Below are 15,565 nucleotides of genomic sequence, written 5' to 3'. Positions count from 1 at the left end.
ATTTTACACATTTCTTTTATAAATTAGGCTAATTAACTACATGGTCTGTTTTCATCATGTTCAATTTGATTTAGAACTCAGTTATTTTAAAGTATGTTGCTAAGAGGAAATTTTCACTTTTGCTGGAGAATTGTAAAATAAAGGAGGCAATTCTAAGTGAGAAAAGGCAAATGAACAAGTACAAGCATAATTTAGAGAGATTGCAGATTCACTTACGCAAACATATAAGAGTTATGCTTACTATTACGTGTGCAGTAGCATGAAGAAGTTTGAAGTATTGTAAGAATAAACCAAATTTGACACAGAGACAAAAAGTGAGCTCATACGTTTGGGAAAACAACAAAAGACTTGCTCAATGCAGAGTTGCCACAACTTTCAGCTTATTAAGAAACATAGTTTATGAAGAGCGATAAAACAGTAAAATAAAATAAAATGGAGTTGTATTTGAATTCTGAAGCTGGACAGCACTCAGTTTAAAATTGTTTATTTTTGTTTTTCCTGATGTTTGAAATCTTTAGCTATTTGCTCTCAGGTTACATGATGCTATGTTTTGAGACCTTTTTTCTTGATTAATTTAGCAGCGTTCTTTCCAAAGAGCTGTTAAAGTTAGTATTAAAGTGATTGTTCTACTGTTTGTATCCCACTTTCTTTATATTTTTCCTTAAAATTTGATATTCTTTAAATTTAAAAAAGGTTTCAATAAAAAGGTAAATTGTTGGGGTTTTGGTTTTATGTGTTGTGTTTTGCTTTGTTTTTTTTATCAAGTGGGTTTCATTCCATTTATAATTGATTAAAGAAAAAATAAGCTGTGTAGAAACTCTGGACAGTTGTTGTTAGGCGTTGTTGAGGTGATTCTGATTCATAGCACCCCAAGTGCAATAGAAAAAAGCCTCTGCCCAATCCTGTGTCCACCTCACAAGTCTCTGCTGTGATTAAGCTCATGTTGCAGTCACTGTGTCAATTTATGCCCTTGAGACTTTTCCCTTCTTTCCTTGACTTCCACTTCTTCAAACATAATGACCTTTTCCGAGGGCTAGCCCCTGCTGATAAGATGTTCAGGATGCATCAGACAATAATATCTCATCATCCTCACCTCCAGGGAGTACTTTGATTGCATGCTTCCCAAGATGAATTTATTTGTTCATTTGGAAGTTCATGCTACATTCAGCATCCTTCTGTAACACCAAAATTCAAAGGCATCAGTTCTTTAGTCATCCTTATTCTTTAGACAGTTTTTTTCAACTGGACAATTTTAGATTAATATGAAGTAATTGAAGCCATCATGACTTGAGGCAAGTGCACCTTAGTGTTTAAACTGATATCATTACTTGAGTGCTTTAAAGAGGTCCTTGACAACAGATTTGTCCAACGCAATATTTCTTTTGATTTCTTGACTGCTACTCTCATGGCTATTTATTATAGATCTAGGCAAAATTAAATCCTTTGGAACTTTGATATTTTTCTCTATTATCATGGGATTTTTTTTTATTATGACTAGAGTAGTGGGAGTAGATGTGTCAGAGACAATAAGGTTGGCTCCAAATAGAGCAGGGTTCAGAGCTGTTGTACATAGAGCCACTGAGTGGCAAACGACTTGACGGCACATAACGACATTATGATGTTGTCTATTGGTATAGTGGTGAGTATTTTCTTGATATTGAGGGCATAATCCATACTGAAGGCTATAGTCTTTGATCTTCAGTAAGTGCTTCAAGTCATCTTCACTTACAGTAGTGAAGGTTAACCTGGATGTAATTGTATGGTCTTGTGTCTTGTGGGCACTGTCAGGTAAGAAGACAGATGGTATTAGTGTTTCCCCTTCACATACTGGAGGTTATATGAGTATGTTACCTTTGTTGATTGGATTATTCACAAGATCTGTGGGCCCAAGTATGCTGGAAACATTGAGTAGTGGTCACTGTTTAGACATCTAAAAGTCTAGTTCTCCCTAGGGCAGAGAAGAAAGCTGTAACTCTCATTCCTTTTTATCTGCTCAAAATTGCATAACTCACCACTAACTCAGTAATCAATGGCCATTGAGCTGATTCTGACTCATATGGGACCCTCCATTGAGTTTATGAGGCTGTACTCTTGATACAGTAAATGGAAAATGGAGGGTTGGTATGTTAAAGTCAGTGAAACAGGCTCAAGATAGGAAAGCTTCAGAGCTATTGTACATAGGGTTGGTATGAGTTCAAAACAACTCAACAGTACATAACAACAAAAGTGACTCTTTATAGGTGGAGATTGCTCGTGTTTCTTCTTCCAGCAGAGCAGCTAGTGGAGTCAAGCTGTTGACCTTTCATTTAGCTCCTAATATGTTACATGCTACACCTCCAGGGCTCTTTATGTCCTCTCTAACCCATATTCTTGTTAGATGTCATCAGGTTGAATACAACTCTTAGCGACTCTAAGAATAACAGATTGGAACCTTGCTCCACCCTATGCCATCCTCACTATTTCCACCCAGCTTAAGGCTATTATTTTGTCATTATGTCAGTCTATCTTGGTGTTTTGGTGTTTTTTGGTTTGTTTTTTTTTTTAAACAGAATTTTATTGCAAGAACCAGATGTGTCTTAGGGCTTGTCCAGCCTCATTTCTGTAGCTGGAAAACTAGATATACTCACCAGTCTGCTTTTCCACTTCCTTTTTCAGAAACTTATATACCATCACAACATTTTTAGGCATCCTTGTTTTTATCCACTGTAGCTTGTTGAATTTGATAAAAGTTCAGTGCAATTTTCTTCAATAATTAACTCATCTTTCTGGGCTTACACTACTGAACAATTAACTTCCATTCAAACCTTCCAAATGTATTTTTCACCCAGAAAGTTTAGAGTTTGAACCAGAAACCCACTTTCCTCAATCACAATGTTGATGAAAAAGTGAGCATACCTAGACCCCATTTTATAACGAAAGCCCGGTGTAACACCCTTGGTCATGTTCTGGACATTGCTACAAATAACGTGAACCATATTCTATTTTCCCACCATCTGTCAATGTGAAACCTCTTCTTTTTTTTTCCATGGAGACTTGAGTTCCACATTGATGTGATTGAAGTCCTCAACTAAGTTCCCCTCGGGCCTTTTACGATAACTGTAGCCCTTTAGAATGATGTTGACAATTTTTGGAATGTAGACAATCTGGTTGCTGGGAGTGGTCTTTCCACTCACAGTAAATGTAGCAAAGAATCCCTCTTACTTAAGAGTTTTATTACTTTAGTTTTAATCTCATGAATTTAAGTTTTGCCAGCTTTCTGTCTTTGATCCTGAGGAGTACGGTTTATTTTTCAAATAAAGGTAACTTTTATTTTCTTTCCAGCTTCGTTTTGATCAGCCCCTATTCCCTTGAAAATCAGGCAACTGCTTAGAAGTCCTCGATAGAGAACTCTGACCTTTATCTGATTATTTTTCCTGCTTCCAAAACATTCTTGTTCCAACTCCTTTAAAGTTTTCTCTCTTCTTGTGATAGACATACTTGGAGTGATAACAATCAGATTTTGTTGTTGTTGTGTGCCATGAGTCAGAACCGACCCATAGCTGACCCTCCACTGGGTTTTTAGAGCAAGTAAATTGCATGGGAGGAGATTGTCCATCCTTCTCCTGCAAAGCAGTTGATGGATCCAAACCATGAACCTTTGGGATTGTCGCATAACTTCTTGGCACTAGGCTACCAGAGCCCCCTACCAAATGATAGATTATTTTAATAGAAACACACTCTAGTCAATCAAGGTTTATCTGTTGTTGCTGCTGCTTCATAGAGTGTCCAAGGCTGTGCTCCTTTAGAAGCAGATCATCAGGCCTGTTTTCTGAGGTACCTCTAGAGGGTGAGAATGTGTTTTGGCAATAGTTAAGGCCTTAACTCTACACCACTGAGAGAGACCCAGGAGTTTATCTCATAGCAGGGAATTTAAACACAAACTCATTAGTTATTGGAAGCATTGTGGACAAGTCAGCTTTCCCTTGATATGGATATAAAGCCTCAGTATTTCTTTTTTTTTTTTTTTTTTTTACATTTCTGTAGTAAGACTATATAGCTTGTAAACTGTTTAAAAAGTACATATGTTTGGAAAAATGTGACTGCAAAAACTGTATCAAGGGGTTTGTAGAAAGCATTAAGTTTTCAGGATGGATTTTTAACTATGTGAACAAGGACTTGAAGTAAGTTGAACAGTTGTCTAAGAATAGCCTGTAGATTATTTTAAAGTTCTGATTAGTAGAGATTTTTCTTCCTGTCTTCATATACCAGCAGTAAAACCAAGGATACTTTCCTAAAATTTTTCAATTGGGTTTTTTAGTTGTCATTGTGGTGTTTGCTTTTTTTTTTTTTTAATTCTTTTAAGAATAAGATGGTTTTAATATAGATTGAGTTTTGATGTTAATCATTGGAGAATTATTTTATTAAAGAGAATAACCATTATCATTTGGGCTAAGAAGTTCTTCCATCTGCTAAAGTTCTGAAAAGAGCTTAGTTTACGACTATGATTATGCTGTGGAGAATCTGAGCTTGCATGTCATTGTTAAGCTTAGAAGCTGAAGTGTGATGTAGCTGTGTTGCTTTTCTCCTCCTCAGGTGTGGTTTCAGAACTGTAGAGCACGCCACAAGAAACATGTCAGCCCCAACCACTCTTCCTCTACCCCAGTCACTGCAGTCCCACCCTCCAGGCTGTCTCCACCTATCTTAGAAGAAATGGCTTATTCTGCTTATGTGCCCCAAGATGGGACAATGCTAACTGCGCTACATAGTTATATGGATGGTAGGTATCCCAACATTTAACAGCTGTCTTCCAAGAAACAAATAGCTGATAACTTTTTGCTTTAAAAAAAAAAGATTTTATTGCATGTGATAATAATAATACTGGTCCACATAATTAATGAAATTGTTCCAGAATAATTTCAATAAATAACAATATTGTTCCACAATAATTTCCACATTCTCTTGAATTACCTTTTTTTTTAAAAAAAAAAATAGGAACAAATATAGATTTCTTCCAGTCAGCTGTAGAGGTAGCTGTCTTCCAAATTTCTTGGCATAGAATAGTGAGCACATCCAGGGCTGCATCTGTCAGTTGGTATTCCATCAGTTCCCAGGGCCTTATTTTTTTGCAGATGCCTTCAGTGTAGCTTCAGTCTCTTCCTGCATTACCATTTGCTGCTTCCTGAAATGATTTGGTGCCAACCAGCTCTTTTGATACAGTGACTCTGTGGACTCCTTTCATCATCTTTTGTTGATGCATGAAACATCATTCACGATTTTGCCTGTAGAATCCTTCAGTATTGCCTCTGGAGGCTTGAATTTGCTTTTCTGTTCTTTCACCTTGAGAAGTGCTGAGCCTGTTCATCACATTTGACTTTCAAGCTTGAGCTCTTTGCATATTCCTTCTTTTTTCTTTTTTCAAGCAAATGAAGTGAAAAACATACATCCAAACAGTGGGACAGAGGCAAAGCTAGTGAAAGGTAGGCTATGCAATAAAAGTTAAAGTGAAATAGAAAAGGGGAAAGAGGGAAAGGATCCCAGGAAAGACAAGGGTGAAGCTGTCAGTAGAAAAAGTGAAAAAAACCTCCTGATAACTTTTTTAAATTTTATTTTTAATTGATATTTTAATGAAGTTCACAGAAAACTTGGATTTCCGTTTATTCATTGTTGTACCTTTTCTTCCCTAACAGCCCCCACCCCACTTGCTTTTCTCTTTAAAAAAATTCTTTCATTGTTGCACAATTTCCTCCTGCCGCCCCTCCCCCCTTGTGCTATGCACCTCTTTCTTTGGACTATTGTAACTTTTAATATTATTGACAAGATTTATGTTTCAAAATGTTACCTTAATACGCTTGAAAAATATTATGGGAGAATGCAGTAGGAACTACCTAAACATTTTTATTCCTCTGACTATATTTTGAGCAAGGACCTAACATCCACTTGTAACTAAAACATAATGTTGTTGTCATGTGTTGCCAAGTTGGAAGCAACTCATAGCAAACCTACCAGCAGGTTTTCAGAGCCTGTGTATCTCACAGGAAGAGACTGCCCATCTATCTCCTGTGGAACATTTGGAAGATTGAACCACCTATGTTTGGGTTGGCAGTGCAACTCCTTACCCCTAGGTCACCAGAGCTCCTAAAATATAGTAGTGACTGAGTATTTGACTTGTGTTTCTGATTTTTAGATTTTTTGCTTTTCTCTTGATAAATATTTGGTTTATATTTTCATTATTAAAAGCAGTGTTGAGATTTTTAAACTGAGATTTAGCAAGTCTTTTCCTGTTGAAACAACACACACAGAAAATGGCATACATAAGAAGTATGCAGCTTGATAAATTAATAAAATGAATAATACTACTCCAGTAAAGAAGTAGAAAATAATTAACACCTAATAAACCTCGCTTTTGCCCTTTATGTTATTTCAACAAGTATCTGCCCTTTGGACCTTGAGGAAAGCTGCTACGTAGAGTTGCAGACACTTGTTAGTGTGTGTTTGCATAGAAGTCCACAGGGGGCTGAAGGCAGCACCTCTCCAGCTGTTTGAATCCACTAGCAGCGCTGCAGGGGAAGAATGGTCAGTGTCCTCCTGTGTGATATACAGGCTCTGGAAACTTGCTGAAGGGCCAGCTCTGACTTAAGAGCACTGAGGGAGTGAGTTACCTCATTATTTTGGGCTTTTTTATCCATTCACTGTTGCACATTTTTCCTCCTTCCCCTTCTCATCTCCCTCCCCCGTCCAATTTGTAATGCACCTCTTGTTCCAGATTATCTCATTTTATCTTCCTTATCTCCAAAGTAACATTAGCCTGATTTCTAAAACCATGATTTAATTTTTAACTTTAATAAGTTTAGCTATGCAGAATACTTGACACTTAACAACAACAACAACATATAAAGGCCCTTGTCTCCATTTTGGTGTTGGGTGAAGTGGACTCCAAGAGGGTGTTGTACTAGTGGGGTGGGCAGGGAGGGAAGAAAAGTGCAACAATGAATGAACGGAAATTCAAAGTCTCTGTAAATTTTCATTGAAATTAATTTTTTAAAAAAGGGCGGAAAAAAGACGGTGCCTCTTGTTTTAGTTGAGGATCTGTGTGTGGAATATTTGGTGGTTTTTTATTCAAGCCTCTTGTTTAGAATCAACGAGACCTCCTGGAGGGCCCTTATGTTTAAAAGTTGGGCCTGAGGGATTATACTTTATTCCCTTGTTACTATATTTTGGAGGAACATTCTTCTAAGTCATACAGCACATGCTGAGGTAATCTGGGTTTGCTGTGACACTGAACCTTGTGCCACTGGAGTCTCAAATGCCATAATGGAACAATTGTGCCACAGGTGTGCCAAACACCATAACGGCCACTCATTGTGGGCAGTGTTTGGGGGAGCTCCCAGACTGATTAAGGTTTAGAAGCAGGAGTGGCATCCACTTCATACACCACATGCCTCTGGAAACTCTTTGAACTTAGAGAAATGATGATAGTTATAGAAAGGCTTCAGGCCTTTTGTTTGTAGGGTCACTATGAGTTGTGCTCAACTTGACAATAGCAATATGCACAATATAGTGTTTATGTAACTTCTTTCAGTTACATCAGTTTTGAGAGTCATCTGTATTGTTGCCAGATCCCATAATATGTTTTCAGTGTTGTATAGATTTCCACCTTAGCAGTGTATAGCAATTTATCCGTATTCTTTTTTTTTTTTTTTTTTGGGAGGGGGATAGTAGACATTTGGAGGATTTTATTCAAAATTACCTTTAATTTCCCCCTTTCCTTTTTGCCTATCTGAAACAAGGCATTTGAGGGCTCCAATTTGAAATTTTCTTTTAGCATTACAATTCAGTAGAAAGTATCAATGATGAGAATTTTGGATAAGTTCTGTGCTCACATAAGGCATTTCTCATATGAAAGTCCACTAGGGGGCTAGCACAGACTCACAGAGACTCTCTCAGGTTTCCAAGGTGTCAATTTTTTTCTTTTTTAAAAAAATTTATTATTAATTTCAGTGAAAATTTACAGAGACTTTGGGTTTCCATTTCTTTTTGATGGATATTTGCATTATTTTCTCTTCTGACTTTCATGAATATGCTTCTAGAACATTATTGTACACATTGTCTAGTGTTCATTAATTTACACTTCTCTTTGGTATGCTGACAGAAATAGAGCACAGGATATATATGGTACATAGATGCTCAACTTTAGTGTTATGTGCTGACAAGTCATAATTGACTTACAGCTGCCCTTCCAGCAGATTTTCAGAGGCAGTAAATCAGGTGGAAGGAGATTATCCATTTTTCTCCCACAGAGCAGCTGCTGGATTCAAACTGCATGCCTTTGGGCTGGTAGCACAACTCCTTACCAGTAAGCCACCAGAGCTGCTCATACAGCTTTCAGTAGATTTATTCTATTCTTTTTGGTGCAATTGTAACTAATTTTCTTTTAATGCACATCTAGGTTTTCTTTCAGCATTTACAGTGTAGTTCATGACTTTCTGGCTTTTATTATTTTGGTATATGGATAGCTAACTGAGCTGACATTATTTAGTATTGGTCTTATTCTTGCTATTTGAAAGTAAATGTCTTTATGCCTGACTTTTATGTTTGGCTTTTTAGAATATTTTTAATAATGTATCTACATAAATTTCTTGAGTATACTCTTTGATAGCTCTTCTTATGACAAAGTCTGTTTCTGTTTCCTAAATATTGCTTGTCTCCTTTCCTTTTTAGATTCCAATTATATAAGATCTCCAATATTTTAGATCTTGTTATCATTTCCCATGTGTCTCTTAAACTCTTCCCAGCCCTGTGTCTTACATATTTCAGTCTAGATACTTTTTTGTTTTTTACATATCTTCTCCCTCACTAGGAAGCTCTGGTGGTGTAGTCCATCGGAAATTGTTTTGCTAAGCCAAAGCTGGCACCTCTTTAGTGGTTCAAATCTTCCAGTGACTTTATGTGAGGAAGGTGGACATTCTCTTCCTGTGCTATTTACACCCTCAGAAAACCTATTGGAGGGTCAGCTATGAGGCTTTTCTGATTCAGCAATAAATTTGAGGTGTTGAGTTCTGTTTCACTAATTTTCTCAACAATGTGAAAATTACCCACTGAACTCTTAATTTTAGTTATTGCATTTTTTTCAATTCTAGAATTTATATTTTATCATTTTGTATAGTTTCTAGCTTTATGTTAAAATAACCTGTCTTGTTATTCTTCTCCTTAACTAAATTATTGCTCTCTTAGTCATAGTTTTACCAAAGTTCATGTATGATAATGCTAATATTTAGATCTTGCAGACCTGATCTAGTCTTTTTTCTTTATTTTCACTCAAGTCATATCAACGAATGGTGGTGGGTTTTTTGTTTGTTTTTGTTGTTTTGTTTTGGGTTTGTTGTTTTTCCCCATTATCAATGTTGGTCTTGCTATAGCAATAATTTGAGACTTGGATTATCTTTTCCACCAAAGGGGATTTCGGTTTTCTTTGGCATGGATTGAGGCTTGGACACAGTTGGCACAATCCAGCCAGGCATCAGTCCTCATGTGGCTGCTGTTGAGTCGAGTATGACCCATTGACCCAAAGAACAACAGATCTGAGTCCTGTCCTGTCCTGTCCTAGCCTCACCATCTCTGACGTACTTGAGTTTATTGCTTCAGTCACTGTGCCAATCTGTCGGGATGAGGGTCATGAACATTGTTATAGTTATCATTCAGTACTCTTAGGATCAGGGAGCTCTGGTGGCCTAGAGGTCAGAAGCTGTGCTGCAATCCCAAAGGCACATGATTCAAATCCACCAGCTGCTCTGCAGAAGAAGGATGGGCAATATCATGTGATTTAGTGCCTTCTGAAAACCTGCTGGAGGGTCAGCTGTGAGTCAGTTCTGACTCAATGACACATAACAACAACAGCAACTATATTCCTTGGATTAGTTAGCTCTGGTGGCCTACTGGTCAGGAGCTGTGATTTCATCCCAACCAAACACAAACAGTTCAAACCCTCAGCTTTTCCATGAGGAAAAAGATACTGTCTCCTTTTATACAGTTTACTGTCTCTGAAAACTTGCTGGAGGCTCAGCTATGAGTGAATTCTGACTTGATGGTACATTACAACAACAACTCCTTGGATTAGGGAGCTCTGGTGGATTGGTAAGGAGTTGCACTGCTAACTCAAAAGCATATGACTCAAATCCACCAACGACCTCATGGGGAGAAGGTGAGCAGCCTCCTGTGTGATTGCTTGCTGGAAGGTCCGCTGTGGGTCTGTTCCAACTTGACAGTACATATAAATGACTCCTGGATTTAGCCCTTTGGTCCTAAATGAAAGTCTGGGTGTTTTACCAGGACTTTTATTTTTAAGAGGGTCTGATCCCTTCATTTTTCCTCCCATCACCCACAAAGGCCTAGCTTCTGAAGCTCAGTAATTTCTTTTAGGTATTTCTTTTTCCTTTAAAATTAGTACTTAGCTTCTAGGATCAAAGTAGTCTTTCTTTCTTTCCCACATCTTTTTTTTTTTTTGACTATATAAAATAATCAGCTATATGCCACTGTTATAATTTACTTAACACTAGCATTAAAATTGTGTGTCTAAATAAATTACTATAGTGTTGTCTGAGCCAAGTGTGTTTTAATAATGTGTTGAGGGAGGAGACAGTTAAGCATTAGTAAATGGGAATTTAGGGGTTCATCTTAACATCTTCATGTTAAAAGTAGGAGCATCTCAGCAGACAGAGCTCATGGTGTCTTTCACTGAAGGGGAAAATGCACTGAATGGGGTATGGATGGAGGACGTGAAAGTGACAAAACTTGTGGTCCAAAAAAAAGATGTGAGAGTAAAACCATTCCTGCATTCTTGTCTGACCCTGTATTCACTCACTGTGCTGAATAAATGAATGTGCTAGCTGAAGTGAGTAGAATAAATGCGGGAGTGGCAGCTATGAGTAAAGAGAGAGTGTTACTGTGGTTTGCTTTTGTATGTTTTAAAGTTGGTCTTATCATGCAAAGCTGACCCACACATGTCTTTCTATTTTGTAGCTCATTCACCAACAACTCTTGGACTCCAGCCCTTGTTACCCCATTCAATGACACAACTGCCAATAAGTCATACCTAATTCCTTTATTCAGGGATAGAATGATTAAGGATATAAACTTGTCATCTATTATGTATAAAATATCATTGGAAAGTTATTAATGTTAATTTTTTTATTTAACATCCAAAGCATTTCTAACATCATTTTGCTGCCCAGGTATGTATCTCTCTAGTTGGCCTGCAAGACACTTTTATTGTTTCTTTTTTTTTTTTTTGTAAAATTTATGTTTACAAGAAGAAAGCAAGTAAATTTTTTTTTGTTTTGTCTGGAAATAGTTCACTCTAGTGTGTATCTGTTAATTTATTTGTCATCAGAAGAGCACTTTGCCTAAAAAGAAAGGACTGACAAGTGTGCAAAATGTTTACAATCCTTTGTGAAATTGTAGTTTATCATTAGTTTGTATCTGTAAGTTATTGTTATAAAATATTACCTGTATTTTTTGTTATATACAACTTTATACTTTGAAGCTTGTATCTGTGAATTTGCAACTGCAAATTATTTTGCCCATGTTTTCTGAACGAACTGAATAAAGCTTCTGTTGTAGCATGCCAGGCAAACACATTCTTGTGTTTGTGGTTGATACGTTATGGTTGTAAATAACGCTATAGTTTGATAAGCCTCCTATTCTAAGTTTATTAAACATTTTTCATTCTTGTGAAAGTTTCAACCAGTTTGCCATTTTGGGGTTTTCAGCAGTAAGTTCATCTCTAAAAATAATTCTTAATAAAAAAAGTCATTTTGAACTGTGTCATGAGTGCTACATTTAAACAGAAAACTTTTTTTGTAAATGGTTGCACTAGTCTACAAAAGAATGTGTGAAAACATGATTTGGTAAATAATCTCTTCAAACAGCTAATAAAATTGATACTAAATAAAGGGCAGAATACTTTCCAAAATGACCTTTGGGGCATCATAAATCAGAAATGAAATATGGATTATACGAGTATTCTTAAGGAGAACTTAGAATTACATTAGAGTTTATGAGTGATAGTCTTGGAGCAAAAACTCTTGGATTTTCTTCCTAGGGAATTCCTTTTAGTGATTGTGCTTCTGAGAGCTGAAACTTAAACCTCAGGATTTCAGCCTCTGTGGCAAGTGGACTTTTGACTCTGAATTACAAAAGTGAGCAATAGCACCCTCATTAATTATTGAATTTAAGACCCTTAATCAAGACTCTGTTTTTCTTTCATATGACAGGAGGGAAAAAGAAAGAGTAGACTCTTGAGTTTTTGTTTAACATAGATTTACCTATGTCCGAGGACTTGAATAGTGGAGTATTTGTAATTCTATCAATCATAAATACAACCAGAAAAAAAAAAACACATAGACACAATTTACCTTAAACCAGAATGAATGAACCCAGGTTTCACAAAGGGAGGAAAGGTTCGTTGCTTTTTTTCTTTTTAACAATCTGCTTTAAGCAATGTGGCATCAAAACTGGAGGAAGACTCATCAACAAGCTGCATTATCCTGATGACACAACCTTGCGTGCTGAAACTGAGGAGAGCCTGAACCATTTGCTATAGAGGGTCAAGGACTGTAGTCTGCAATGTGAATTGAAGCTCAGTATCAAGAAAACAAAGATTCTCATCACTGGGTCAATTGGCAGCATTATGATAGACAAAGAGATTGAGCTTGTTAACAATTTCAACTTGCTTGGTTCCACAGTCAACACTCTTAGCACCAGCAATCAGGCAATAAAAAGATGAATTGCATTAGGAAAATCTGCTGTCAGGGACCTCTCTAGAGAGCTAAAGAGCAACGATGTCGGTCTAGAGACTAAGGTTTGCCTGATCCAGGCCATGGTCTTCACAATTACTTCATATGCATCAGAGAATTGGAGCATGACTAAGAAGAATTGATGCCTTAGAGTTGTGGTGCTGGGGAAGAATATTGAACATTCCATAGACTACCAAGAGAACAAACAGGTCTGTCCTGGAGAGGGTGAAGCCAAACTGCTTCTTGGAGGCAGGATATTGAAGCTCTATCTCACATACTTTGGGCATGTTTCCAGGAGGGACCAATCCTTGGAGAAGAAGATCATGCTTGGAAGGATGGAGGAAGAGCACATGAGAGGAAGACCCTAGGTGAGATGGTTTGACACAGTAACTGGGATAATGGTGGTAGGTGTGTCAGAGACAGATTGACTCTGGATAGAACAGGGCTTCAGAGCTATTGTGTATAGGGTCACTATTAGTCATGATCAACTTGACAGAAAAAAACCCCTGTAGTTAGGGTCCCTTTAACCAAAACCAAGTACTTGCCAAAAGTCCTTTTATTTGATGTTGTGAGACTGATGCTAATCTAAGGTTTTTGTCTATCTGTCCCAGGCATGAAGTGGTGAAGTCAGCATTACCTTTACCAGATGTTGAGGAAAGTTCTTGTAGTCTAGCCAAGCTCTGTACTGTTAGCTTTTATAGAATTTCCCAGCTGCATATAATTGGCATCCTTTACCTCACGAGGTGCTTGATTATGAGTACTCTTGTCTTTTTCCTGTGCTCAACATCCTGTGACTGTATTGAGTTATAAACCATGCTGCTGCCCTTTTCAGTTCAAAAAGAGAATGTCCAATTGAAGTAGATCATGAGAAGTTCAAAGCTGTCAAAATTGGTGATAGTTGTATATCCAGTATATCAAATTGTTAATAGTAAAATGAGATGTGGAAGTGCTAAAAATTGCACATATTACATGTTACCTATGTTCTTAATTCTGTTGTTGAAGGTAGGAAATTTTATAATTTGAAAATGTAATATTTCCATAGTAGTAATATTCTGTGTAAGTATGCAGACTAATACATACTTGAACTTGGAAGTAAGATTGAGCAAACTGCTTTTTTTTTAATTATTGGAAGAAAAGATTGTTGAAGTAGCAAAGACCTGAGTAACAAGCAATAATGAGGGCACAGGTGACTTTCTTTGCCACACAAATCGACTCCATTCATGTGCTCAAACTTTTCTGCTGCAGAAGTCACAATATGTCATTATGCCTTAAGTGATTATTGATAGGACAAAGAACCAATAATTTTACGTAGTATAAATGTTATTCTTAAAATTCCACATAACTTTTTATAAATTAGAAATACATCTGCTTTGAATATCTCATAATAAACATTGTTAGAATCACAGTTCATACTTTTAAAAAATTGTTGCAGGCATTTCAAAGCTAGGAGCTATAGCATTTCTTGAGTTGGTAAAATATGTAATTAGTAAGCATTTACAAAACTTGATGGGATCTTGGGCTTTTGTTATATGGAGCACTTTATCTTTTAGTAAAAGTGATGCTTGTATTTGAAATATAACAGTAATCTGAATTGCAGTAAACCAAATATCAAAAGTATATTAACTTAAAAAAAATTTCAAGTTGTCACCACCCTAGAAAGTAAAGGAATTAAAATTAGTTCTATTTTATTTCTGGAATTTTGAAATGAAAATACATTTTTATAAAGAGAAATGGATTCAATAAAAACCAAGTTCAGGTAATTGGATAAGTTATAATAACTGCTTGTATTAAATCATATTATAAATATTTAATAAACATCAAAATATTCACCTATAAGTTTTTTATTTATAAATAGCATTGCATTCCTTGGATAAAACACTTAGATACCTGTTTTTAATTTTTCATAATAATGAACAGACTAACATTGTGATCATTGTTATTATGCCCTGCTGTGAGTAGATGGATGTATTTTATTAAATATTCACATCAATTTAATGTAATAGGATTGTTTTGGCTTTTTTTTTTTACTATAAACAGAGAAAGGGCCACACAAGGACTGCCATATCAGACCCTTAACAGCTTCACAAATGGTAATTGTCCCCATCCACAGCATCAATAACACAAAACTCAGTTCCCATGAAGTCAAACATACCCCCCATGCTTTCATTTCTCTTTCTACTCATCTACTTTCAACACCAATCTTACTGCTTTGCAGCCTCCAAAATCCAATGCAACAACTTACAGACCACACAGAACCATATTGGAGAAGTTGAAAGGTTCATATTTATAACAATACAGTCAAGATAGATCCTGAAATATGTACATAGGCGCCTCAATCTTGAGCGTTGAACCTTGAGGCCAGTGGTTCCCAAAGTCTCAGTTCTACCAGTATTGGCTCTCCCCTCAAGCAGTTGTCCAATAAAGTTCTTGGTCCTGCCAGTGTTGGCTTTCCCCCCTCTCCCCTAAGGTCTCATCTCACATCAGGTCCCGAGTTTGGCCACGGCTGCTTCTGTTGTCTCAAAGCGTTTTCTACATTTTGCTGCCATTTTTTCTCTGGGGTAGGAAAGGTGTGTTTCTTCTCTAGCAAAGGAAGATCCATCTCTGCTGCTAGAGCTGTTAGATTTATTATGGATAGAGCAGCACACCCCATTCACGTAGTCCAGCCCATCCACATGGTCAGTCATCTACATTCAAATAATGCTGCTGTTGTTGTTATGTGCCATTGAGTCGTTTACGACTCATAGCCACCCTATGCACAACAGCCCTAACCTCTGCTCTATCCTGTGCCAATTGCA

General features: G+C 36.9%; 1 protein-coding gene across 1 annotated transcript in view; it reads left to right on the top strand.

Annotated features, from left to right (window-relative positions):
* LHX8 (LIM homeobox 8) overlaps window positions 1–11,718 on the top strand; it is a 35,121-nt gene extending 23,403 nt beyond the window's left edge. Inside the window, exons 8-9 of the mRNA XM_006888602.1 lie at window positions 4,573–4,756; window positions 10,996–11,718. Of these exons, the coding sequence (XP_006888664.1) occupies window positions 4,573–4,756; window positions 10,996–11,072 (261 nt within the window). The 3' untranslated portion in view covers window positions 11,073–11,718. The remainder of the gene's footprint in view (window positions 1–4,572; window positions 4,757–10,995) is intronic.
* The last annotated feature ends 3,847 nt before the right edge of the window (window positions 11,719–15,565 follow it).

This window comes from Elephantulus edwardii, unplaced genomic scaffold, assembly GCF_000299155.1.
Source record: "Elephantulus edwardii isolate Elephantulus edwardi_28Jun2011 unplaced genomic scaffold, EleEdw1.0 scaffold00069, whole genome shotgun sequence".
In the NCBI taxonomy this organism is placed as follows: Eukaryota; Metazoa; Chordata; class Mammalia; order Macroscelidea; family Macroscelididae; genus Elephantulus; species Elephantulus edwardii.
This window is presented reverse-complemented; position numbering and strand designations above follow the sequence as displayed.